Source organism: Calliphora vicina, chromosome 4 (assembly GCF_958450345.1).
Source record: "Calliphora vicina chromosome 4, idCalVici1.1, whole genome shotgun sequence".
NCBI lineage: Eukaryota > Metazoa > Arthropoda > Insecta > Diptera > Calliphoridae > Calliphora > Calliphora vicina.
The window spans coordinates 96,598,121-96,623,551 of NC_088783.1; the positions used below are offsets into that span (position 1 = coordinate 96,598,121).

General features: G+C 33.6%; 1 protein-coding gene across 1 annotated transcript in view; it reads right to left on the reverse strand.

Annotated features, from left to right (window-relative positions):
• Rbcn-3A (Rabconnectin-3A) overlaps positions 1 to 25,431 on the reverse strand; it is a 452,485-nt gene that overhangs the window by 281,496 nt on the left and 145,558 nt on the right. Inside the window, exon 6 of the mRNA XM_065506903.1 lies at positions 12,613 to 12,699. Coding sequence (XP_065362975.1) covers positions 12,613 to 12,699 — 87 coding nt within the window. The remainder of the gene's footprint in view (positions 1 to 12,612; positions 12,700 to 25,431) is intronic.

The window sequence follows — 25,431 nt, forward strand, 5'->3', positions numbered from 1 at the left end:
AATCTTCTTTACGAAAGCACCGAATGGACCTAATGTAATATTTTAGGTGTCTAAAACCATATTCAGAAAATTTCCTTTCCAATGATACCAGTTTGGAGCTAATCGGTTGGATAGTCTCAGAGTCTATAATGGACATAGGTAGAAAAATATTTTGTATTTTATATATATAGATTATTTTACAAGTAATAAATATATTATGTTTGCACTCTTTCTTCAAAATCACTCTATTACAATCAATTAAGAAGAGAAAAGTGTAAGGAGAACAAAAAAAGTTCGATTAACGGTTAATTTTTACTTTGTTTCTTATCTATGTTTTAATCGTACGTTCGCGACCGAAAACATAATTTTGTTGTAATTGCTTTGCATTAAACGTCAACTGGAGCCAGACAGAACACATTTTAATTAATTTCGGTGTCACTAATTTGTAAATAAAAAAAACTTCTGGGTTACAATTAAATAAAGTTTTTTTTATTTGCTAAATTTCGCATGTTCGTGACCGTAAGTAAATTTTTCATAAAGAATGCATTTATTTTCTTCACACGTATCAGAACGATGCATTCGATCTTCTGTTATTTTATTTTTTGACTCAGAATAGCTTTCTGCGTTGATCTGAAACGATATTCGTTCGTACGTCTGGCTGGCTGTCCATGTTGTGCGCAAAGTACAGGTCGCAATTTTGAAGATATTTCGATAATATTTGGTACATATAATTTTTTCTACCCAAGAACGAAGCCTATTGAAACTGGCTGAAATCGGTCCATTATTTCACATAGCCTTTATACAAATGTCCGTATGAAATTAGACTTTATCGGCCATAAATGTTTAATTTAGATAGATATATACACAAATATCGTTCCAAATAAGTTTTATATATACCGAATTCGTGTCACCAAATTTTATTATGATCGGTCCATACTTAGTCATAGCTCCCATATAAGACCCGATGCACTTTAACGTGCATACATCTCATAAAAACTTTGGTACACAAATAAAATTCAACATAAATAACTTTCATAAAGACATAAATGGTCGAGTGATTTCATGGTGATCGGTCAATAATTGGTCATAGCTCCCATAACTTCCGAAAATCACTCATTGAAATTTTAAAAGAAAAATGTTTTTGCTCATTTACTTAGTGTAGGGTATTATATGATAGGACTTCACCGATCATACTTTCTTACTTGTTTGTTAAGGAAATTTGAAGATATTTATGGTTTATCTATTTGTCATAACACTATTCCTACTCATTTTGATGTTAGTCATCAATCATCTTCGCTAATTGATTACTTTATGCTTGGAACTGAAACAAAAGTAGTATTATCCAACCAATTTCAATGTCCTTTTTTGATATCTTACCATGCTTTTATTTTTATTTCAGTTGACTTGAATGTAGATACAAATGATGACTTTTATGAATATAGGGATTTCAATAATATTGATTTAAATGGTTTAAATCAATTTTGTGATTCCTATGATTTCTCTCCTATTTATCATACGAACGACGTTAATTTTCAAATAAACATTTTAAATACTTTTTTCAATGATGCTTTTTCTTTTGCATCATTCTTTTGCTTTATCACGTCGAATTGCTACTCCTCGTAGAGAATCTTGGATGAATTCTAGACAAATGAAACACGCCTTGTCGGTGAGGGATATTGCATATAAGGGTTATATTGAACATCGCACTTCGAGAAATTGGAGAATATATTGCAGATATAGAAATAAATTCATTATAAGAAAAGTTAAAAGACAAAAGGGAATATAAATTTATGAAAAATCTGATAATACTAATGTGTGGAAAGTGTTAAGGAATGCTGGCTGTTTGAAAAATGAAAAAGTTTTATCTGATTCAGATTTGAATGTTGAAGAGATTAATGGACATTTTGTTGGTGTTTCGGGTACTTTGTCGGATAATTTTAATTTTGATTACGTTGAACGTAATTCATGTTTCTCATTTAATAATGTTTCGGAGTGAGAAATTCTGGAAGCTTTTAGCATGCTTTTGGTGTTGATGGTATTCCATTAAAGTTTATATATTTTATTTTTCCTGTTATTGGTAGACATTTTCTGCACATAGTGAATACTATATTTATCACGTCTGTTTATCCGCCATCTTGGAAAATTTCGAGGGTTATTCCTATCCCTAAGTCTGGTAATGGTTTATCTATTGAAAATCTAAGACCCATTAGTGGTATCTAAAATTGTTGAACACTTACTGAAGCCTAAAATGTTGGAGTATTTAAACAGATAAAAGCTTATTTGTAGTAGTCAATATGGTTACTGAAAAGGTTAGCTTTTGACTGTATTAATCATGGTAGACTCATTTTAAAACTACGTGATAAATTTAAATTTTCAAAAACAGCTTGTAAACTTTTATTTTAATTTGCGGATGATGTTCAATTGCTTTTCAGTCGCGACAAACATTTTTCGGATGTTCTGGAAGCTGTGACTAATTTCAGTCTTGGAAAAATTTCGTTATGGATGTCATACAATCATTTTAGTGTAAATTTGTAAATCGAAATGTATTGCTTTTGGTAATACTCATAATTATGATTTTAATATTCTTTTAAATCTTTTAAATGATGAAAGACTTTGCTTTGATAAACATATTGAGGTTTTAACACCTAAAATTATTTCTTCAATACGTAGATTGTTTAATGTTGATATTTATTTGCCATTGCATATTAAAAACAAAGTGGCTTTAGCCCTTTTAACATCACAGTTGTGTTATTGTTTGGAAGTAACATCTGGTACAGTTTCTGCGTCTTTTCTAGATTGGAGAAATTACTCAATGCTATTGTTCGCTTTGTTTTCAATGTACGAATAAGGGAACACATATCTTCTTATGTAGTAAAGTTTTTAGGTTGTTCATTTAGAAAATTTGTAGAATATATGTAGATTGTTACTATTTTTTTATAAGCTTATAGTAAGTACGACACCACAGAAGCAGGAATGTACAGATTATTGTACCACGTATTACCTGTTCTACTTATGAACGATCTTTTCTGGTCAGAGTGTCTCATCTATGGAATAAATTACCTATTAATTTGAGGAATTTTCAATATTCAAATAAACCTTTTTAATAGTTTTTCATTATCATTTGTTTTGACGTTATAGAAAATGTAATATTGATAACATACTTTCTATTAATGGTACTCTTTTAATTCTGCCATTGCACTATAGGTTAAATGACTACTTTTTCTGTACTAAATTAATAACGACTACAAAATCATGGTATTCAAACCAAAACCTTAAAGAATTTCGAAAGTAAGAATAATTCTATTAAAAAAATGGAATTTAAAATTAACCCATTTACAATCATTAATGCATACTTAATACATGAATTTATTTTAATTATACTAAAACTTTTAGTAATTGCTTAAATCTAATTTATTTTGTAAATTTAAATCAAAAAGGCCCTCTTAGCTTTCATTAATTTCATTGTCTTGGTGGCTAAAGTGAAATTCTTCCATGGGTTCACTGCAACATAACAATTGAATTACTTCTGGTAGAAGTGTGGAACGTTTCCGGTTTTGTAAGCGCCTGTCTAAAAATGATGTGGAAATTAATGGATCTGAGGTACAGCTTAATATTAATATTAATTCGGAGCTTAAAAAATATGTCTTCTCCGCTTCCATTACAGCGTCTTTTTGCATCTCAAAAATTTTTCAGCAATATGAAGTAAAATAGATTGCAAAGAAACTTTGGCAAGAGTCTCATTTGCTTTTAAAATTTCAATAATTTATATTCGTGAGTGATTTTCGGAAGTGGGTTATATGGGAGCTATGACCAATTATGGACCGATAGTCATTAGCTGACATGAATTCCTTATATATAAAATTTATTTGGAGCAAAATTTCTGTAGATACCTATATAAATTAAACACTTATGACCGATAAAGTCCAATTATGTCCAATTAAATAGGCTTCGTCCTTGGGCCGAACAAATTATATGTACAATATTAAGGTGGGTGTTAGACTAATATTCTTGGACATTACAAACATTTGCACAAACGCATTATACCCTCCCCACTATGGTGGTGTAGGGTATAACAAATTTATTATTTTCGTTATATGCTTCTCCACTTCATCTGAAAATATGTTTACTTCAATTTTGTCCACTACATGTTAGAAAACGGCATAAAATTTTTCTTTTTTTGAATTTTCGTTAAGCCAAATTTCAAACAATAACATAAAAAAGATAGTATTATTCGAAAACGGCTAAAAATGGCTATTATATGTAAATGAAAATTGGCTTATAACATTTCAATATACTTTGCCGAAATTTTAAAAGCTTCCACGAAGTTACATTTTGAAAAACAATCGCAGCACTTTTAAGGTTATGTTAAAAAGTGGATTTATTTCAAGCAAGTTAAACAATTTTATCACATTTTTTAACAAAAAACATTACTTACTTACTTAGTTTATTGTTCTCCATTTTCACTTTCTTATTTATTACTCGCGAAATTATTTAAACACGCAATTGAAAATTTGAAAGCAATACAGGCTTTTCAACAAAATGTATTAAGTAATTACGATGCAATGTCTTTGACTGCGTGTTGTCAAATGGAATTTAATATTTACCAAAAACAAAAATCTGACTTAGTTAATTTGGAGTATTGGTTACAAAATGCCATAAAAAAGTGCAATATTTGCATTTGAAAAATTGGACTTTAGCACAGTTTTTGGTAGCCGTTTAACCTATAGTGCATTGGTTATATACAGTTTTTCGCTCACATGGATCTTATATATTTTTTATTATTTGTGTGAGAATTATTTTTTTTAAGGCTTTATTGGTTTATTGAATCTGTCTGTTATAGCCCTTACAATAAGTATTTAAATCTTATAACTAAAATTAAAACTATTTGCTTTTCAACCAGAGAACCTTCAGGTTAACTGGCACTCATCTTAGCGGGGTGGTAGATCTGCTCTACGGAGCCTGGATCGGGTTTGGATATGCACAAGTTGTCTTGCAAGCGTATTGGGATGGTTTCGCAGCTTTACAATATATTTCTCACGGACTTTCTTAAACTCTTCCTTTACCAATGTCACTTCTAAGTCTCTGTTTCATTTCTTATGTACCATGGTGCTCCCGTCATGGTCCTAAGAATTTTAGATTGGGCCCTCTGTATAAGATCAATACTGGTGTTGCTAGCCATTCCCCATAATTGAATTCCACATGTCCAAATTGGTTTTAAATCGGTCTTATACAGGATGACTTTATATTCAAGGCTTAATTTTGATTGGTCACTGATTAACCAATGAAAGCTAGAGGCTTTTAACTTCATGTGAAGTCTCTTGGTTTCTATGTGTCGGCGCCAAGTAAGCCGTCTATCTAGATGAATACCAAGGTAGGTGACATAATCAGACTGCGATATATTAACGTTGTTGAGTGTGACAGGTGGGCAATTCCCTCTCCTTAGAGCGAACGTAGCATGTTTACTTTTCAGCTCACTTACCTTTATTCGCCAGTTTTTCAACCATGACTCCACACGTACGAGATAATTTTGTAGTTGACTAGATGCCATGAGTGGGTTTACGTGTGTGCTAATAATGGCGGTATCATCAGAAAATGTTGAAATTGTTAGTTTATCGCACGTAGGCAGGTCGGAGGTGTAAATCAAATATAGTGTAAGTCCTAGTACACTTCCCTGTGGAACGCCAGCTCTAATCTTGTATTCTCTCGACACATAGTCATTGTACTTAACTCTGAAAAGTCTATTCTATAAATAAGACTCAAGCTATTAATGAGTACATAGTGGTAGTAAATTTGATTTTATGTACTAGACCTTTATGCCATAGCCTGTCAAAAGCCTGAGCAACGTCTAAAAAGACGGCAGAACAATATTTCTTTAATTCAAAAGATTTTCTAATCTCTAAAGTTAAACGAATGATCTGTTCAATGGTGCCATGATGTTCACGAAAACCAAATTGGTGTACTGGGATAATGTTTCCATCATTCAAAAAAGGTATTATCTTTTCCTGGAATATTTTCTCGAATAGCTTCGACAAAAAAGGGAGTCGGTTTAGGTATCATTTTTATGAGGAATTTTCCAATTTTTTGGATAATGTCCTAGTTTCAAAATCGCATAAGAAAGCACAATTATTGCCACATTTATTATTATTAATTCCTTTAGTTCCTATCAGGAACATAGGGCATCAACAAAAGATTTCCAATCGTTTCTGTTTGATGCTAGGTTCTTGATTTCATTCCAACTTTTTCCTGCTAGCGAAGCCTCTATGTCTAACTGTCTTCTCCAAGTGTGGGCAGGCCGTCCTCTCCTTCTACTACCTTGCGGATTCCAGTCAATGGCATTGCGGGTTACATCTCCGGGTGGTCTTCGTAATTCTTGGCCTATCCATCGCCATTTCCTTTTCAAAACTTGCCGAGCTCTCATGGTGCGATTTGAGACATCATCAGAAGAGCCTCTAGTCGATGTTATGATGCTACCAAAGTAGCAAAAGTGGTGCACGTCCTGTAGTTGGATGTCTTGGATAGAGAATGGCCGGTTGGATGTTGCATTTACTCGCATTTCCTTCGTCTTATTTATATTTACTTTGAGTCCTGCCTTTGCAGCTTCTGTCTCTACCATTTGAAGGCTTTGCACCATGTCAGAGTGACTATGTGTTAGAAGGCATATGTCGTCGGCATAATCAAGATCGGCCAGGCGGCCGCCTAATCCCCATGTTATGCCTCTGTTGTTGCTCGTTGAATTTCTCATGACAATGTCCAGCACTACGTTAAAGAGTAACGGCGACAAGATGCAGCCTTGTCGCACACCAGCTTTAACAGAAACCTTATCGCTAACTGAATTCCGGTGAAGTATACGACAGCTTGCGTTTCTGTATAGCTCTTGGATAATCCCTATTATTTTCCTGGATACGCCCTTGCATGTGAGTGCTTTCCAAACGGTAGTGTGGACAAGTGTGTCGAAAGCTTTTTCAAAGTCGATGAAGACCAGGTATAGGGGGGACCTCCATTCTACTGATTGCTCAATTATTATGCGGAGACTGTTTATGTGGTACACACATGATTTCTGAGCTCTGAATCCAGCCTGTTCGCAACGAAACTCTTTGTCGAGGGAGTTAGCAAGTCTCATGTTGATAATGTTTGCGATCACCTTATTTATCATGCTTAGATCCCCCTCCAGTTTTTGCACTCCGTGAGATCACCTTTCTTAGGAATGTTGATGATCAGACCATCTTTCAGTTCGTCGGAAAGTTCATTATCATCCCAGAGTCTTTGCACCACATTCTGAAGCAGGAAGGCACTTGTTTGAGGGTCTGCTTTTAGCAGCTCTGGGTTGATGTTGTCAGGTCCTGGAGCCTTGTGGTGTTTAACGGCGCAAATAGCGTTTGCTATTTCGGTTATAGTGGGGGAGGTTTTGGGTATGTCGTCCATTTCGATGTGCCGAGTGGAGTTACATAATGGTTGGGGTATGTGCACATCCATTGACAACATGTTGGAGTAGTGGTGTACCCAGATATCTAGCTGGCTGTTTTTTGAGGTGATGAGATCTCCATTGTTGTTTCGCAACGGTTTTGAGGAATTAAAGTTTTTATTAGCTAGCTTCTTCGTTATCCTGTATAAGTCGCGGGTTCTACCTGATTCGGCTGCCGTTTGTGCTTCTGTTGCCAGATCATCCGTCCATTCCCGCTTGTCCCTGCGAGCGCTGCGCTTTACTTCTTTATCCAGAGAAGTGTAGTTGTCCTGGAGCCTGGATTTCTCCATACGGGATCTGGCAACGTTTAGTTGGGTCTTTAGCCTCTTTCTCGTTGTTATGAGATTCCACGTATCATCGGATATCCACTGTTTCCTTTCATGAATCTTGTATCCAATATGATTCGCTGCTGCATCACATATGAGCTTTCTAACGTTTTCAAATTCAGCTAGGAAAGTTTGGTTGGTTTCAGCTGAATCCCTCAAGGCATATGTGTAAGCGGTTTTAATGCAGGTGTCCTTTAGCTTCTGGACGTCAAATCTTTTGTGAGTTCCAAGTCCTTTCTTTACCGCCGACTCTTAATCGAATGGTTCGCACAAGCAAATGGTGATCGCTGGAGCAATCAGCGCCACGTTTGTTTCGTACATCTAGTAGAGAGCCGCGCCATGTCGGTGAACAACTCACCATTTTCGGTCATTCTTCCAATACCATGGCCACCCATTACTCGTTCGCGGTTTGAATTATCATTGCCCACTTGAGCATTGAAATCACCCATCACTAATAGTATGTCGCCCTTGTTAACGTTTGAGATTACGCTGGTTAGCTGGCTATAAAATTCTTCCTTCGTCTGTGTGTCCGTAGTTTCAGTGGGTGCATAGCATTGCACACATGCAATATTCCGTGCACGAGTACGGAGTCATGCCACAATAATCCTGTCGGAGTGTGGGTGCCAGTCTATCAGCGCATTACGCGTTTCCGTTTAGTAGTATACCCACGCCACTAGAGCGTTGTTGATCAGATGGTTTGCCAGAGTATATCAATGTAAATCCATCAGATGTTAACAACTCCCCAGAATCCGGCCATCGTTTTTCTGAAAGACCCAGAAAGCCGAGGTTGTAGTTGTTTGCCTCCCGACAAACCTGTGCAAGTTTTGATGAATCTAAAAGCGTCCTGACGTTCCAAGTTCCAAATCGAGTCCGGTGTTTAAAGCTGAAGGTTGTCATCAAAGGGGTTGATTGGGTATTATTTTCATTTCTTGAGGTTTCGGTAATCGGTTTGTTTAAGATGAGTAGCTGCCAGCATGGCCTCCAGGCGGGCTGGCATAGAAGCCTCACATCACATTTATATAGCGAGCCGCTTGTTACAAGATCCGACGCCCGCTTCCAGCCGCCTCTAAGATGAGGGACAGTCGCTGGTAGTTGTTGGCTATTGATATTTGAAGGCGCCAATCACTCGCCTTGACGTTCCAAGTATCATAGGCACTCAGAACTTGGTAGGAGTCCGGCGCCACCCGGAAGCCCTCTGAGACTCTGTGTATTTTGTACTTGTCAGACTTTTAATATAATTTTCGTTTATGCGTCCTCTTCTAAATGAAGGGCTCTTTTAAGTTTTCGTACTACTGCGGACAGCCTCTGCTTTGCAGCAGGTGATCTATTATGTTGCCATTCTCTTCTGAGTCTTCTGTTTTCGAGAAGAAGTCTTTCAATATCCGAATTTCAAATAGGCGTATTAGTTTTTGAAGGGATTAGTCTCCTAGAGTGTTCCAGAGCCGAAACAATCAATGACGTGAAGTCACTAACGGTCCTATCTATGTCTTCCTCACACTGTAAATTAGGATTTGTGCGGATATGACTGCTGATATATTTCCTATATTTTAGCCAATTTGTCTTAAAATACAAAGAGTCCTTAGGAAATCTTGGGATGTTGGGTCTCTCACAATAATTAATAATTACAGGAGAGTGGTCAGAAGATAGATCATTGGATATTTCTATGGATATTGCATTTCGAATAATAGTTCTACATATGGCGAAGTCTATTAGGATCAGTTGGCTAATAAGTTGGGTGTCCAGGAGACACGAAATCTAAGCAATTTGCGCGATCAACTAGAGCTTTATACAACTGTCTACCTCTGGGATTTACCAATCGCGAAGCCCAATATGTATGTTTAGCATTGTAGACTCCACATGCCAGAAACCGATCTCCTAGTGTCATAAAGAATTCTTCAAATTTCTCCTTGGTCATCGAAAAACGTGGTGGGCAATATATAGAGCTCAGAGTTAATTCTCCAGCTGGGTATTCAAGGCGAATAGATGTTGCTTGCATGTGCCTTACCATCCGGATGGTTTATGTAATAAAATGAGTATCCTGATATATTAAAGTTATATCTATTTGTAAGATGTGTCTCCGAAATTAACATCACATCGATGCTTTTATTTAACATAAAATGGGAAATTTCCGATTTGTGCTCTTGTATTGTGTTTTGCATTCCCAAAACATATCTTCAAAAAATTAATTTTCTTGTTAATAGAATTTGAATAATTTGGTTCTGTGCTCTCAGAAGCTCTTGTATTGTGTTTTGCATGGATGACATGAAGTTAGTCATATTTTGATTAAGAGAGGAAATATTCTCAGTAAGTTCTTGCATAAGGTTTTCCAACCCTCCCATATTTTGGGGGACTTTTGGCTTTTGATAACCCGTTTTTACAATACTGGCGTATGAGCTGGCTCCAGCATTAATTGTAGCTCCTTGGTTAATTTCCTGTGATAATGGATGAGCCGCATTTATTTTATCGTTTGAAAAATCTACTCCAGAGCTTAGATGTAGATACCGAATTTGTAGGTGTTGATTCAACTATTTCACCTTTCAACAGCTTTTGCCTCTCTCTTAATCTTTTTAGTAACTCCTTGTAGACCGGGCATCCACGATAATAAGGGGAATTATCTCCACCACATTGAGACGAAGAGTGCAGGCCTCCGCATGCAACACATACTGTGCGTAGGGTACAATAATTACGTGTATGTCCAAATTCCTGGCAATTACTACACAGAACTGGACGATTACGCTTAAGAGTTTCCTCTATATTTACTCTACTATTCAACAAATATCTTAGAGAGTATATTTTTTTTTAATTTCCCATCATCAGGCTCTAACTCAACCCTAAACATTGGCTGAGAAACCTTGTCTCTATTAAATATATTGACTACATTCTTTGTCTGATAGCCCAATTCTCCAGGGCCTCCTTGATTTCGTTTGTATCTACGCTGGACTCTATGGCCCATAATCACAGTTAGAAATAAAGTATTTTTTAATAGAAATAAAGTCGTCTTTACTTAAGAGTGGACTTTAGGTCTACCATAGACAAGTTAAAGTATATTTTTGACGTTAAAGTCGACTGTAAATATAAAACAAGCTGAAGCTGTTATTAACTCATTTAACAACAGCATCAGATGTTCTTCGCCATGTAAAAAAGTTCGGCAAAAAGTAAAAAAAAATTAAGTTACAAGAACTTGGGAGAGATTTTGAAATTATTGAACAGATATCAATAAAATTAGTAGCAAAATATTCTAAATATGATATTAATCTTATCTTTTCCATTTATCCACCACAAAAAACTTTTTTTCGTTAGTTGTCCCGGTTACTTTTATTGTTTACCTTTTTTGGTTTTTGTTTTAATTTTCTATGTCAGCTGTTCAGCGGTGCCACTTGTCTGTATTTCGTTGTATATTGTATGAAAACATTTGCTACATTTGAGGTGACACCCAGTTAAAGTCGGTTCAATTTAAAACATACCTTAATTTTGACTATAGTTGAGAAATAATATAAAGGGGGTTTTTAATTTAAAGTTGTTTTTAAAAAGAACCGACTTTATTGTTTGACTATACCTTTTATGACTACTATCAAGCCCTTGCAACTTTTGAGTTGATATGTATAAAAGTTTTTCTTATTGTCATTTAGGTGTTGAGAGATTTTTCTATAACAATCCTCAGTGTATACAACCATTTTTGTCTCTTGCACACCTCCTTTTCTTATTGGAACAATATGAAAATTATTTTTCCAATGAGTTCAATGAATGATTTCACTAAGCTATTTGAGCTAGTTTCACGAAGGAATATTGGTGGTGGTTTTAACGGTTTACGTATGGATTTATCATAATTTTTTTGATGATTAGAATCGTCCTCACTCAAGAGAGCAAAACGGTTACTTTTCAAGGGGTTATCAGTAATGTTTTGCTTTTTCTCAGAAGGTAAACTTTTCTGGGGACTTAAATTTCGCTTATTAATTCTTATATATCTAAGCATACCTGTTTGAACTGGAGATTAAGTTTTACTTATCTATTTTCCAACCACTATCTTTCATCACGGTATTTTCAGTGTTAAATACATTAAAACTCTCACTAGGTGTTGTTAGTGGATTATCATAAGCTTGTGTATTTATCATTGTTGACTCTGTTGTTTCTACTGCAGTATTTTTTGTTGTTGTACCAGAACACTTTTTATTTTATTTTATGCTTTATTCTAAACAAGCATTACTAGGTGATGATGTGTGTGCAATAATGTCCTCATGTATTTGTATCACTGGGGAACAAGAGCGCGCTCTCTCAATCGGTTTGGCGGTTAAATAATTTTTGTTAAAGTCTGGATCTCTTTTATTTTTGTTAGCACTTCTATTTTCAACCTCCCCGTTCAAAAATATGTAGGCATTTCTGCCGTTTAAACTGAGCCTACTCAGCATATGAACTCTCATTATGAGAGTTCATATGCTTACAGTAATTTAACGAAATTTGAAAAAAGAAAATAAACAATGCACTTTTAAACAAATTTCTATTTTTTTGTTATATTGTATATTTTATATCTGTTTATTTATATCAAACACTTTGAGAAATATTTTTTTTTTGCGTCCAATCGCAAAATTTTTCTTTTTTTATTTAAATTTTCACTGAAACCACATAAATCGCGGAGCGAATAAAAAACACCCTTGCTTCTCATGAGAATTACAGAAAAACTTCAGAATTATATTATAATTATAAGGGATAAAAACCCTACTGACAAGACAACATTATTGTAATTTTAAATAAATTTAAAGTGTTTATTTAATATTATTTTATATTTATCTGGACTGGACAAAAATTGTCCAGTACACTTACTGATAACACCATGTTATCCTTACCTACCTGAGTAGTTGAACCTCTATGGTCTGCTTGTATATTAGTATCCGCGGCATAACTAATTGAAAGAGTTCTTGATCTTGACCAGGATCTCTGTAAATATATGTAAGGAAATTGTTAAATATTATATATATGTATGTAATAATTAGACACAATGAGTACTTAAAATGTATCTAAATTTTAACAATGTTAAAGACGACAGTTTGTATGGAGAGGAAACAAGTAAAGTTCATCAACATAAAACTGTTAAGTAATTGTCACATTTTGTTATCAAAACAGTCAGAAATTTGTACGTTGAGAAAAAATTTTGAAAAAAAAAAAACAAAAATATAATCAAAACAAAAAATCTATTCAAATAATATATTTTCAAGTCTTTTAAAACTTCCTTAGCTCTAGAATAACAATTTGTTTTTATCTTTTCCTACACAAATATTTTCTTCAACTGTTTGTACTTTCGAAAGGTTTGGCCGATTAACAAAATAATCGGCAACCCAAGAACATCATTCGTAGAATTAACTTAATCTCCAATCGTCAAGTCAGTTTTTGAACATCTCACAATATATGAACATCTCATTGATGATCAATTTAATGAATTCGGAATCCTTGCTTCGCAAAATCGAATAACATTATCAAAATATATTTTTATCGCGACACAGCAATAACAATATAAAGCATAAACTATAGTCAAATTTTTGGCCCTTATTTGTTATTCTATTTATTTATAGTTAATTGAGCTTGAGGTCACTTTTTTATAAATATTTTTATTTATTTTCAATACTTCGATACACTTTGTGTAGCAACTTCAGGAATAATGTTTAACAATTAAAATATATTCACCCATATCGTAGTAGGCGATGTTGTGTCGTTTATTGAGCGTTTTTTTTTAAATGGTATCGTATTTGGCGAAACGTTAATAAATACGACTCTGTATACAAATCTATTACAAATTACTCGTTAAAACAGTATCGTGTTTGGCGATTTGCCTGTCAAAACAGAAAAAAACTGTAGTTAGAAAATTTAATCACGATATGACACTGTGGTTCCAAATCAAAATCTATGTGGACAAAATTATTTGGCGCTCTTTTTATATAGAATTGGTGTCTCCGATTCAAAAAAAAAAATGTTTAAAAGATCAAAGTAAACTTTTTTCAAGTTACAGTAGGATCTAGATATCTAAAAATCATTAATAAAAAAATAATACATTTTCATGTGTTTCTGAAACTAAATTTTTAAAAAGATCTGTATTTACTATATTTCAAGTTACAGTAGGGTCTAGATATATAAAAATCAATAATAAAAAGAATTTACGTTTTTATGTGGATTTTGTGTTTCTGAATCAAATCCAAAAAAATTAAAAAGATCTGTATTAACAATTTTTCAAGTTACAGTAGGGTCTATTTATATAAAAAAAATAATGTTTTTATGTGGATTTCTTGTATCTGATTTGTTTTATTAATTTTAAGAAAATCATTAAATATTTTAACAAAAACTAATTTTAATAATATGATAAACTACTTTAAGTGTATAATTAGTTTTTTGATAACTATTCGTCCAAATTATCAGTATCATTATTCAAAGTATTACACCGCATATTTTCAGTTGAGTTATTTAAAAGATTTAAAACATCCTGTGGTAGTTGCGTGTGTTTTAGTTTATGTTTTATCCGAAAATGGTCTGACGTGTGTGGTGCTGTCTATAATACTTGTAATCTTTGTTACGATGCTCTTGGGCCTCCTCAGACATCATTCCTATCGACAAAACTGAAATTTTTAACTAATTGTGCTCCATGTATAAGGAGTTTGTGCACGCTTTTTGGCATATAAAACCATTTATATTTATTTATATAAAAATTTTTCACGATACTAATATGTACATATGTGAATTTTGACATATATAAACTCATGGATATCATGATTTAAAAAATTATACAACTGTTAATTGTTTTTAATTGTTTTTTCTTGAAAAAATAAATTTTATTACATCTTTCAAAAAAGTATTTTTGTTGTCTAGTGTAATTGATAATAATAGTATACAGCATATATTAGGTTGAGTTTATTGTTGGGATTTAGCCTCTAATATTCAAATGAAGACACGACACTTGTTAACAAATCAAAGGTTTATTCTTGAATGAAGTTAAATTTCAGTTAGTTTAAAAATACAAAGTAGAACATAAAGCAAAAAGAAAAAAAGAATAGTAAATATTCGCATTGTTAAACAGAGTTGTATCATATGTGCATATTACACCTCAACACTCCTCCTCAATGCCAATATTTATATTCCAATACAATATAAATAAATAATAATTACATAACTAAACCCAGAAGTGTAGAAAAACGTTCATGATAAACCTTTTGCAGATTCTTGGTTAATACATCAGCAATCATATCCTTAGTGTTACAATATTTTAAATTTATCAACTTTCTTTCATACAAATCTCTAACATGGTGATACTTTATGTCAATGTGCTTACTACGAGCATGGTATATGGGGTTCTTCACCAGTTGTAACGACCCCATATTGTCTCCTAGAATTTCAATGACTGCATTGTCGTATAATTTGATTTCTCCCAGCAATTTACCGATGTATGTTGCCTCCTTGGCTGCAGAAAATAATGCCATATACTCAGTTTAAGTTTGCATTAAGAATAATCCTATTTATTTTTAATGCTATATTACGCCTTGAATATTATCCACCAGAATGGAAGGTTTCTTTAGTTACAATGATACCTAAGCCGGGAAAAGATCACAGTAAAGTAGAATCATATAGACCCATTAGCCATTGTCAAATATATCAAAGCTATTCGAAAAACTGTTAAAGCCGATAGTGAATCATTTTGATTGTATTCCAACTCATCAATTCGGATTTCGAGAAAAACATAACACCATAGAACAAACTCACAGGTTGGTAGAAATCATATCCAAGACATTTGAAGAAAAAAAATATTGTTCTGCACTTTTCATCGACGTTTCGCAAGCCTTCGACAAAGTATGGCATGAAGGATTATCGATAAAAATAAAACAATATTTACCAGTGAACACACACTAGCTTCTAGAAAGTTATTTAAGTCATCGAAAGTTCGTTCTCAAAGAGCGAGACTTTATAAGTTCACCACAACCTATTGAAGCAGGCGTACCCCAAGGAAGTGTACTGGGTCCTTCCTATATTTGCTATATACTTGTGATATGCCTACAAACAGTCGAACCCACATATCAACTTTTGCTGATGACACAGCTGTACTAGCCATTCATGAAAACCCACAAGAAGCATCTGTACTTTTACAAGACCATATACTCGACATAGAAAGGTGGTTAAAACAATGGAGAATAAAAGTAAACGAGCAAAAATGTATACATCTTACATTCACATTGCATAGAGAATCGTGCCCTCCAATCCTAATAAATAATAAGATCCTAATAAATTAGATATTTAACAAACTGAAGTTAAATATCTAGGTTTGCATCTAGACCGACGTCTTACCTGGAAAAAGCATATAGATACGAAATTGATTCAAATGAAGTTAAAATTACTACAATTACTACAATTTACTGGCTAATTGGTAGAAACTCGAGATTGAGTTTAGATTGCAAACTTTTGCTGTTTAGCTCAATAATAAAACCCATATGGTGCTATGGAATTCAATTATGGGGCACGGCCCCACATCCGACTAAGAAGAAGGAATCCAACAGACCTGCGCTGATGATAGGATCTATAAATTAAACATAATTTTTCGTCCAACTGTGGTGGGACGTAAATAAAAATTAATATTTAGATTTGAACAAATTATTGATAGTTCACATTATTTTGTGAAGATACAATAAATAAAATATGAAAAAAAATATTCTCAGCCTCAGTACTTGATAAGGCCACTGATTGTTGTTTTCGGCTTTCCCATGAAAAATCCGCACCTGCTAAAAGAAAAGTGTATCCCGTATAGGATTTTCGATCAACAGCATCTCCTCCCCATTCTGCGTCGACGTAACATTCGATTGGATGGCCAGTTTTATATTTCAGTTGCATATTTTTGGTCTTGCTTAGATATTTTAGTACTCTTTTCAATGCGGTGAAATGTTCCATGTGTGTTCTATGTTCGCCTTTTGACTAATTCCAATTGAGCCTGTTGGACCATTTCTCTCCATCTTGATATTCAAAAAGTGACTTACTGGACCTTTGTCCACTACATCGACTCCCTTCGCAATTTCACTCTTTATTGATTTCATATCATAGATATCAGAACTCGCAATTATACAGCGATTATGTTGATCTTATTTTCAATTATCCTTACATATAGGAATGGCTCACTTTCGCAAGCATAAAATTCAATTTCATTTAAAATAGAGTTCAAGTTACGGTTCCACTGACGGCCTGACTATTTGAGGCCGTACAAGGCCTTTCTCAGCTTCAATACGTGATGTGGTCTTCTTTCGTCGATAAATTTTTCGGGCTGGTTAATATAAACGTCTTCCAGTTCACTGTTGAGGTAGGCTGTCGAAACATCCATCTAGTGTAAGTGTAACTCGTACTCAGATGATAATGCAAACACCATTCTAATTGTTTCATACCTTACGACCGAAGAATATGTTTCCTCGTAATTAACACCATAAACTTGTGCACATCCTTTTACCACCAACCTAGCCTTAAATCTTTCCACGTCACCTTGTTTGTTACTTTTAAGTGAAAACACCCAACGACAACCGATTGGCTTTTGTCCATGAGGAAGCTCAACCAGTTCCCATGTTTGGTTTTTTAAAAGTGCATAATATTCATTCTCCATCGCATTCCACCAAAAACTAGAATATTCATTCGATAGATCTTTATTTACGGTTTCGGGAACGTTGATATTTTCTGAACACATCAAATTAACGGAGTTGTATATTTTCTTAGGTCTACCTGGTGCACCTTTTCCTTTCTGGAACTTCTTCGAAACCTTAAAATTCATCTGCTGACTCATAGTCACTTTCACTTTGAGTATTAACTTCAACATTTTCTATTATGTCATCATTTTCTCGTTTTTCAACTCCTTTTGGCAGCAGTTCAGTGTCAACAAATTCCTTTGGTTCCATTTCTATTAAATAAATGTCTCTGCTTATGATTACCTTACCGGTAGCCTTTTCATATAAACGATAAGCTTTAGCAGTTTCTGAATACTCGACCATAATATGTTCCATACCCTTCGGTTTAAATTTATTATGCTGTTTCTACTACTGGTTTACGTCCAAGCCAAACTTCACACGGTGTAACGTGGCCTAATGCTCTCGTGGGACAGCGATTACGCAAATACGCAGCAGTGTTAATTGCTTCAGCGCAAAGACTTTCTGTAACGCCTCCATCAACTAGCATACATCTCGCCATCTCCACCAGCCTGCGATTAAACCTTTCTGCGACGCCATTTTGTTGGGGTGTATAGGGTAGTTCAACTGCCGAACAATTCCATTCTCCTTCAGGTAATTATCAAATGCTCCATTTACATATTCGGTGCCACTGTCGCTGCGCAATATCTTAATTTTCTTATAGACCTGCCGCTCAACCATTGATTTAAATTCCTTAAATTTCTCGAAAACATCAGATTTATTTTTTAAAAAATAAACAAACACATATCGGCTTTTGTCATCAATGAAGGTTAGCACATACTTTGCACCGCCACTGGAAAATGTTCTCATAGGGCCACAAACATCGCTGTGTATAATTTCCAACAAATCATTAGCTCTGTTCTCCGAATGTTTAAATGGTCTGACACCACATTTACATTGCAAGCAAACATTACAGCTGATGTTGTCAGAGATTTTGAGATGCACGCCAAAAACCAATTGTCGCAAGCTGGCAAAATTCATGTGACCAAAACGTTTATGCCATTTCATCGCCTCCTCAGTAGTCTCACATGAAAAGAAACATTCATTATTATTTACATCATATACAAATAAACCGCCGACTCTTTTAGCTGTTAACAAAACCTTACAGCCTTTTCCAATTACAGTCTCCGTGTCGTTGAAAATTACAGTACATTACTTACAGCTTTACCAACCGAAATAAAATTACATTGCAAACACGAAACATAGATAACCTCCTTCAATGTTATGTCGAATTCTGTTATGTAAACCTGCCCTTTTCCCTCGGTTTGAATTCTGTTACTACCAGCAAGTACAATTTCCTCCGAATGCTCTTCAAACTCGTCAAACATGTTGCGGTCGCAACACAAATGCTGCATAGTGAAACTAACTTCTGCCGAAACTAAAACATTTAAAATTTGTCCTTCGAGAACTGTTGTTTACGTTGGTATTGTTCTTGTTAAAACTGTTTCGTTGATTGCGTTTCTTTTCCTTATTCTCACGCGCCACAACCACAACACAACCGACCACAAATCTCGGTGGATTAGCACGCTTTTCACCTGAAGACTCGGTCTTTTTTTGGCCAGCTATATAATATTCTTAGAAAAAAAAAATATCAGTATATTTGAGACCCAAGTTTAAAGGACTGCATCAGGAAAATGGAGAGGCCCATAAATATAAGATATACACTTAATAAAAGCCTATATCAATGTTTATCTATGTTTTGATGTAAGAATTTCTATATGGTAAAACAATTAAGATATATGGGCAATTCCATATCATCGAAAGTGACATTTGTACGCCTATAGAGTGGAATAGATTTTGCAAAAATAAGAGTATATGAAAAATAATTTGGTCTTTATGTTCCATTCAGAGGGTACTATATTTTAAAATAATAAAAAGTTTTTTTTGAAATATTGTTGTCCAAAATATTGAGCGAAATAAGGGTCTATCGTACGTAACATAAAACGGAACTCATTTTGAGGTACATTCGTATCGTGAGAGGCGTTATGTTTTCTTTTAATTTCTTACACTAAATGAAATATTTTTCCTTTACAATCCGTCATATTTAAATAAAGACAATCTTTGGTTGATTTTATAAAAAATAAAACTTAATATCTTACGTGACATACCGTACGTGACAGATTTTTCTCTTATAATAAAACAATATATATTCTGTAAATATATGGGGCATTTCACGTCAAGTGAACCAACTTTTGAAATCGATGTCTTCCGATCGCGATGAAATTTGCACCAATGTTAGTTCTATTGGATAGTAATTCGGACACCATTTTTCAACAAGATCGGTCAAGAACTCTCTGAGTTATAGGAGGTCAAAATTTGACATTTTGGCCAAACAGGTGTTTTTTTTATCCATATAACTTATTACCTATTGTTCTTAGCAAAATGTGTCCCAATTAGTTTAGATAGCTATTTATGCAATCTTTCGAAAAAAAAAAATTAAAAAAATTTAATAAAATATTTTTGATTTTTTTTTTTAAATCAAAAATATTTTTGACTTTTTTTTCAAAATGGGCCCTTTTTATTATTTTTTTTTATTTTTTTTAAGAAAGCTTAGGTCTTTTCCTAAGCGACCTATATGGTCGCTTAGTGGGATGCGAGTGGGATATCTATCAAAAAAAATATTTTGTAACTCAAGATTTAAAATTTTTGAATATTTTTGCAAAATCAAAAACTTTGTTGACTTTTTTTAAAAAAATGGACCCATTTTTTAATTTTTTTTTTTTTGCTCAGAAGAAAGCTTATGTGTTTTCCTTTAACACCCTTTTTGTCGCTTAGTGGGATGCGAGTGGGATATCTATAAAAAAAATGTTTTGTAACTCAAGACATAAAATTTTTTACTTTTTTTTTGAAAAATCAAAAACCTTTTTGACTTTTTTTTTCCAAAATGGACTCTTTTTTTATTAATTTGTTTTTCTCAAAAAAAAGCTTAGGTCTTTTCCTTTAAAACATTTTTGGTCGCTTAGTGGGATGCGAGTGGGATATCTATCAAAATAAATGTTTTGTAACTCAAGACAAAGGTTTTTAAATTGATTTTTTTCATATTTGTGTGTAAGTGTTTCTAAAACCTTAAAAATAAAAACCACAACAACTGACCGATAATAGCCACTGGGGTGGGGTGCAATATGAGGCGGTGCAATATGAGGCCGACCGCTATTAATTTTCCACCCCCAAAATTTGTCTGAGTTTTGTATCTTGCGGCTTTTTTAGTCAATCCTTGAGGTAGTTTTCAGCGCACGTGATTTTCATTGTTAAAATATCAGGTGCCCCAGAAACAAATTTTTGGAATCAAGTGGAAATATTTTATGGCCCTTCTCCGAAGTACCAGTTTATTTATTATTTTATGACATTTGACTTTAAGAAGTGGGTGGAGAGGTAGAAGTTGACAGGTAGGTTATTTATATGGTGGTTTATTTTTATTATTATTTGTAACATTTGGTTAAACTAGATACTTTAGTATGTAAGCCCTTCTTGACCCTAATAAAAGATTTTAGACTCATTCATTAAAACGTACTACCTATATGATCTTAAAAAACTATTTATTGTCATTCTGAAGACATACGGAAATCAGTTTTTTAGAAACAGCGTTAAAGTTAAGACGTCTACGACTTCTAAAAAGGCTAAGGTTGAAAATGAAATTTATTCGTCTTTTTGTTTTAATCCCTTTAACAAAATGAAGCACAGATCATCAGATATGCGAAATATTTCCGACGGCTTATTAAAAAAAATTCCCTACGCTGTCAAAACGATTGAAAATTTGTGGATCATGCAGGAAAGAGCTCGGAAAGTTGAACGAATTACCGAATTTGAATAGTAATGAGCCTTGCGTTGAAGTTATTCCAGATGAAGACAAAAGTAATTCCGAGAATGAAGACAGAACTGTTGATGATGATGGTTATTCTAACTTTTCAAATTCAACGAATGAGTGTCGAAACCAATACCATAAGGATGCAGTAGAAGTTATTGAACAAATAAAAGAGAAATACAAAACGTCACAGAGTGAAGCTGAAAGAATTCAACTTCTCACGCTTGCTCCAAGAACATGGAGTTCTGCAAAAACAATGACTGAGTTTGGAACGTCTCAACGAAAAGCAAGAATTGCTAAACAATTGGTTGCTGAGCATGGGATTCTCACACTCCCAAACAAAAAGAAGGGAAAAACTTTGGAGTGCGATACTAAATCTCTAATAACTCAGTTTTATCAGCGAGATGATATGAGTCGCCTGATGCCAGGGATGAAAGACTGGATGTCTGTACGAATCGATGGCAAGAAAGTTCAAATGCAGAAGAGAATGGTTCTCTGTAACCTGAATGAATTATTCGCAACATTTCAATCTGAATACGAGGATGTCAAAATTGGATTCACAAAATTTACACAACTGAGGCCAAAACATTGCGTTTTGGCAGGAAGCAGCGGAACTCACACAGTATGTGTTTGTATTTACCATGAAAATGTTAAATTGATGTTGAAGGAAATCAACTTAAATTACTTAAAAGATGATTCATCAGAAGATTTACACCATTACCGCGATTGCCTTAAATTGACTATGTGCCCTAATGCTACAACTTCTTGCCACTTAGGTGAATGTTCGAATTGCCCGGAAGCCACATCCATCAAAGAAAATTTAATCAACTCTTTTGATCGAGAATGTATTGAGGAGTTAAAATTTGAATCTTGGCTTCAGACTGAAAGATGCACACTGAAAACCATAATTTTAAATGTGGATGATTTTGTGGAAGAACTGTGTAGAGGATTGCTAAATTTGAGAACCCATGACTTTTTAGTCAAAGAGCAGTGGTCATTCTTCAAGGACTTGAAAACACATTTGAAACACATTAAAACATGACACCGTTGCAGTTTATGAGTACCAGAAGATAATACTAAATTATCTAAAATCAAAATTTACAGTAGAAAAGGTATACTACGTTTCGGACGGAGCTCGTCAACATTTTAAAAACAAAAGTAGCTTCGCAAATCTTACAGCTCATGAAAAAGATTTTGGAATGCCAGCTGAGTGGCATTTTCATCCTACTGCTCATGGTAAAGGAGCATGTGATGGTATTGGAGCAAACCTCAAAAGAAATGCAGCGAAGTATAGCCTCCAGTGCTCTCATCAAGATCGCATCTTAGATGCGACTGCTTTATTCCATTGGGCAAAGAATTATTGTAAAGAAACTAAAATAGTTTTTAGTAGCAAAGAGGATCATGAGGAAACATTGAAAACACTAAAGAGCAGATTCGATGCTGCGGTAACAATCGATGGCACTGCTCAATACCATGCTTTCATACCGCTTGTCGATGGAAGACTCAAATTAAAAAAGTTTTCTGCATCTACTCAATGCGATTTCTTTCCAAAGCCAAAAAAGAAGCCAGCAGCGAAATCAGTAGCTGAATCTAATAACGCCAAGAAAGGATTGACAAAAAAAAGCAGCTAATAAAGGTGACAAATAAGGAGGATAAAAGTATGGATATTTGAAAATTTAAAAACTTCATAAATTAAGTGTAAAAATAGTTATTATATAAATTGATCTATTGTGATTAAGATTAAATTTTACTAAATTATTCATCTTTTTATTATTATTATTATATATTAAATTAATTATTATTACAAATAAATAACAAAATTAAATTATTCAACATTTCCATAGAAAAAAAGTGATTTTTATTCCTGAGGTTAACATATTATGGGTATTACAGTATCGAGGCTATGAAATTTTAGTTGGGTATGTTACATACCATCGGAAAGGCTTTGTCTTGAGTTACAAAACATTTATTTTGATAGATATCCCACTCGCATCCCACTAAGCGACCAAAAAGGTTTTAAAGGAAAAGACCTAAGCTTTCTTTTGAGAAAAAAAAATTAATAAAAAAAGAGTCCATCTTGGAAAAAAAAAGTCAAAAAGGTTTTTGATTTTTCAAAAAAAAGTAAAAAATTGTATGTCTTGAGTTACAAAACATTTTTTTTATAGATATCCCACTCGCATCCCACTAAGCGACAAAAAGGGTGTTAAAGGAAAACACATAAGCTTTCTTCTGAGCAAAAAAAAAATTAATAAATGGGTCAATTTTTTTAAAAAAAGTCAACAAAGTTTTTGATTTTGCAAAAAAATTCAAAAATTTTAAATCTTGAGTTACAAAATATTGGATAATTTATACAGATTTTGATAATTGATGTCCATACCGACGATGCCAAATTTCATTGCTTGCACTTACTGCACATATTTTCTCCTTTAGTTCTTTAACATCAAAAACAAATAGGTTGTCCTCTTATCTAGCTTTTAGAACAAAATCATTATAAACATTTTACCACTATATTGAACAATTTTGCTGACGGACAGAAAATTTCCATTCAAATCTGGAGAATATGAAACATCTTTTAATTCAATTGTGCTATTATTAACGAAAATATTAACAGTTTCTTCGGCAACAATTGATTTTTTATTTTCTAACATTATATTGTCATTGCGTTTATTCAATTTTGTAAATATTTGGCGATTGACACACATATGACTTGTAGTTTCACTATCAATGTACCAGGCAAAGTATAACAAGTAGTCCAACTCTTTGACAGCAGTACCTAACTCTATACATGTGTTAGTGAAAAAGTACCCAGCAGTTAAGCAAGTAGTTAATGTATCCCTTAAAGACAGTAATTGTTACAAATGTCTTATCACTTGGCTAACTCCAATTTATATATTTTGGTCATTTGACACGTGTGTGCACTTTGTAGTGCAGAGAGAAGACAATTGGTTACTTTATACATCCCAAGTAATCTAGCGTGAAGACAATTGACACTTAAGTGTCTCTAAGTAATCTGGAGTGTAGTCACTTTAAACGTTTTGTGAGTAATTCGTACAAACTGGTTTTATACAAATTGTGTTGATGTAATTCTCATACAGTTTATTTTTATTTTTGCTTAAGTATCTGGTATCCCATGAAACATAGCATGAAGTCAATAGTCACTTTAGTATCTCTTAGTAACCTATGGAGAAGCCACTTCATACTTTTTTTGTTTGTACTGCACTTTATTTTACCCACCAGAAGCGTTGACTACTTTCGATCAGCTATCAGATAGTCACATTGTATCAAAAGAGTCAATTGAACCCCTGCTTAGGACATGTAAGTGTTAAAATAACTAGTCAAGTAGCTGATCAAGTAACCAGTTACAAAGCTAGTGAGGTAACTGACGCTATGTAACCAGTATGTGAATCTAATGCGTTGCCTACTTTGATGTGTTAGTAACAAAAATGTATATGTGTTGGTGCCTTTTGAATTTTCACCAGACACACAGAGTTCTAAAAAATGTTTAAATTTTAATTTATTTAAATTTTGTTCTATTTTCAATACCAAAAATTTAAACTCTGTTCTATATTTTAAAACCTACCACAAGCAAAATAAAACGTCAAAATTAATAAAAAAAAAAAATATTTTTTAGTTTGTGCGATATGGACGTGCTTCGGAAAAGAAAAAGTGTTAAATGTGTTGAAAAAATTATAAAATAATGTGTGTTAGTGAATTTACGTGTATATTTATTCTACAATTTATAATTAAAATCTCGAGACTTTTGATGTGTATAATTCTCTCACAAGTGTGTTGAAATAGAGAGTTGGACTACTTGGTATAATTTGGTACCAGGTTGTATTTACTTTTTCAGATTTTGCCATTGTAATTAAGGAGTAAGATTTTTGATGATCTCGTTTTGAGTTACACTTATTTGCGTAATAACCCTTCTTACCACATATGAAACGTTTTCCTTTTGTTACCTTAGCAGATTCATTATTTTTAAAATTCTTGTTTCCCACTTCCTTTTTAGTATCACCGATAGCTTGCTGCATATTTTGTTGATTTGAACACTCGTAGTCTTCCAATAATTTAAGTTTTAATGTTCCTAATACTGACAAGGAATCTCTTGTTCCCATTGCTACAACAAAATTTTCGGCTTGATAATAAAATGATGACGAGTAATTCATCTTGTAGGCG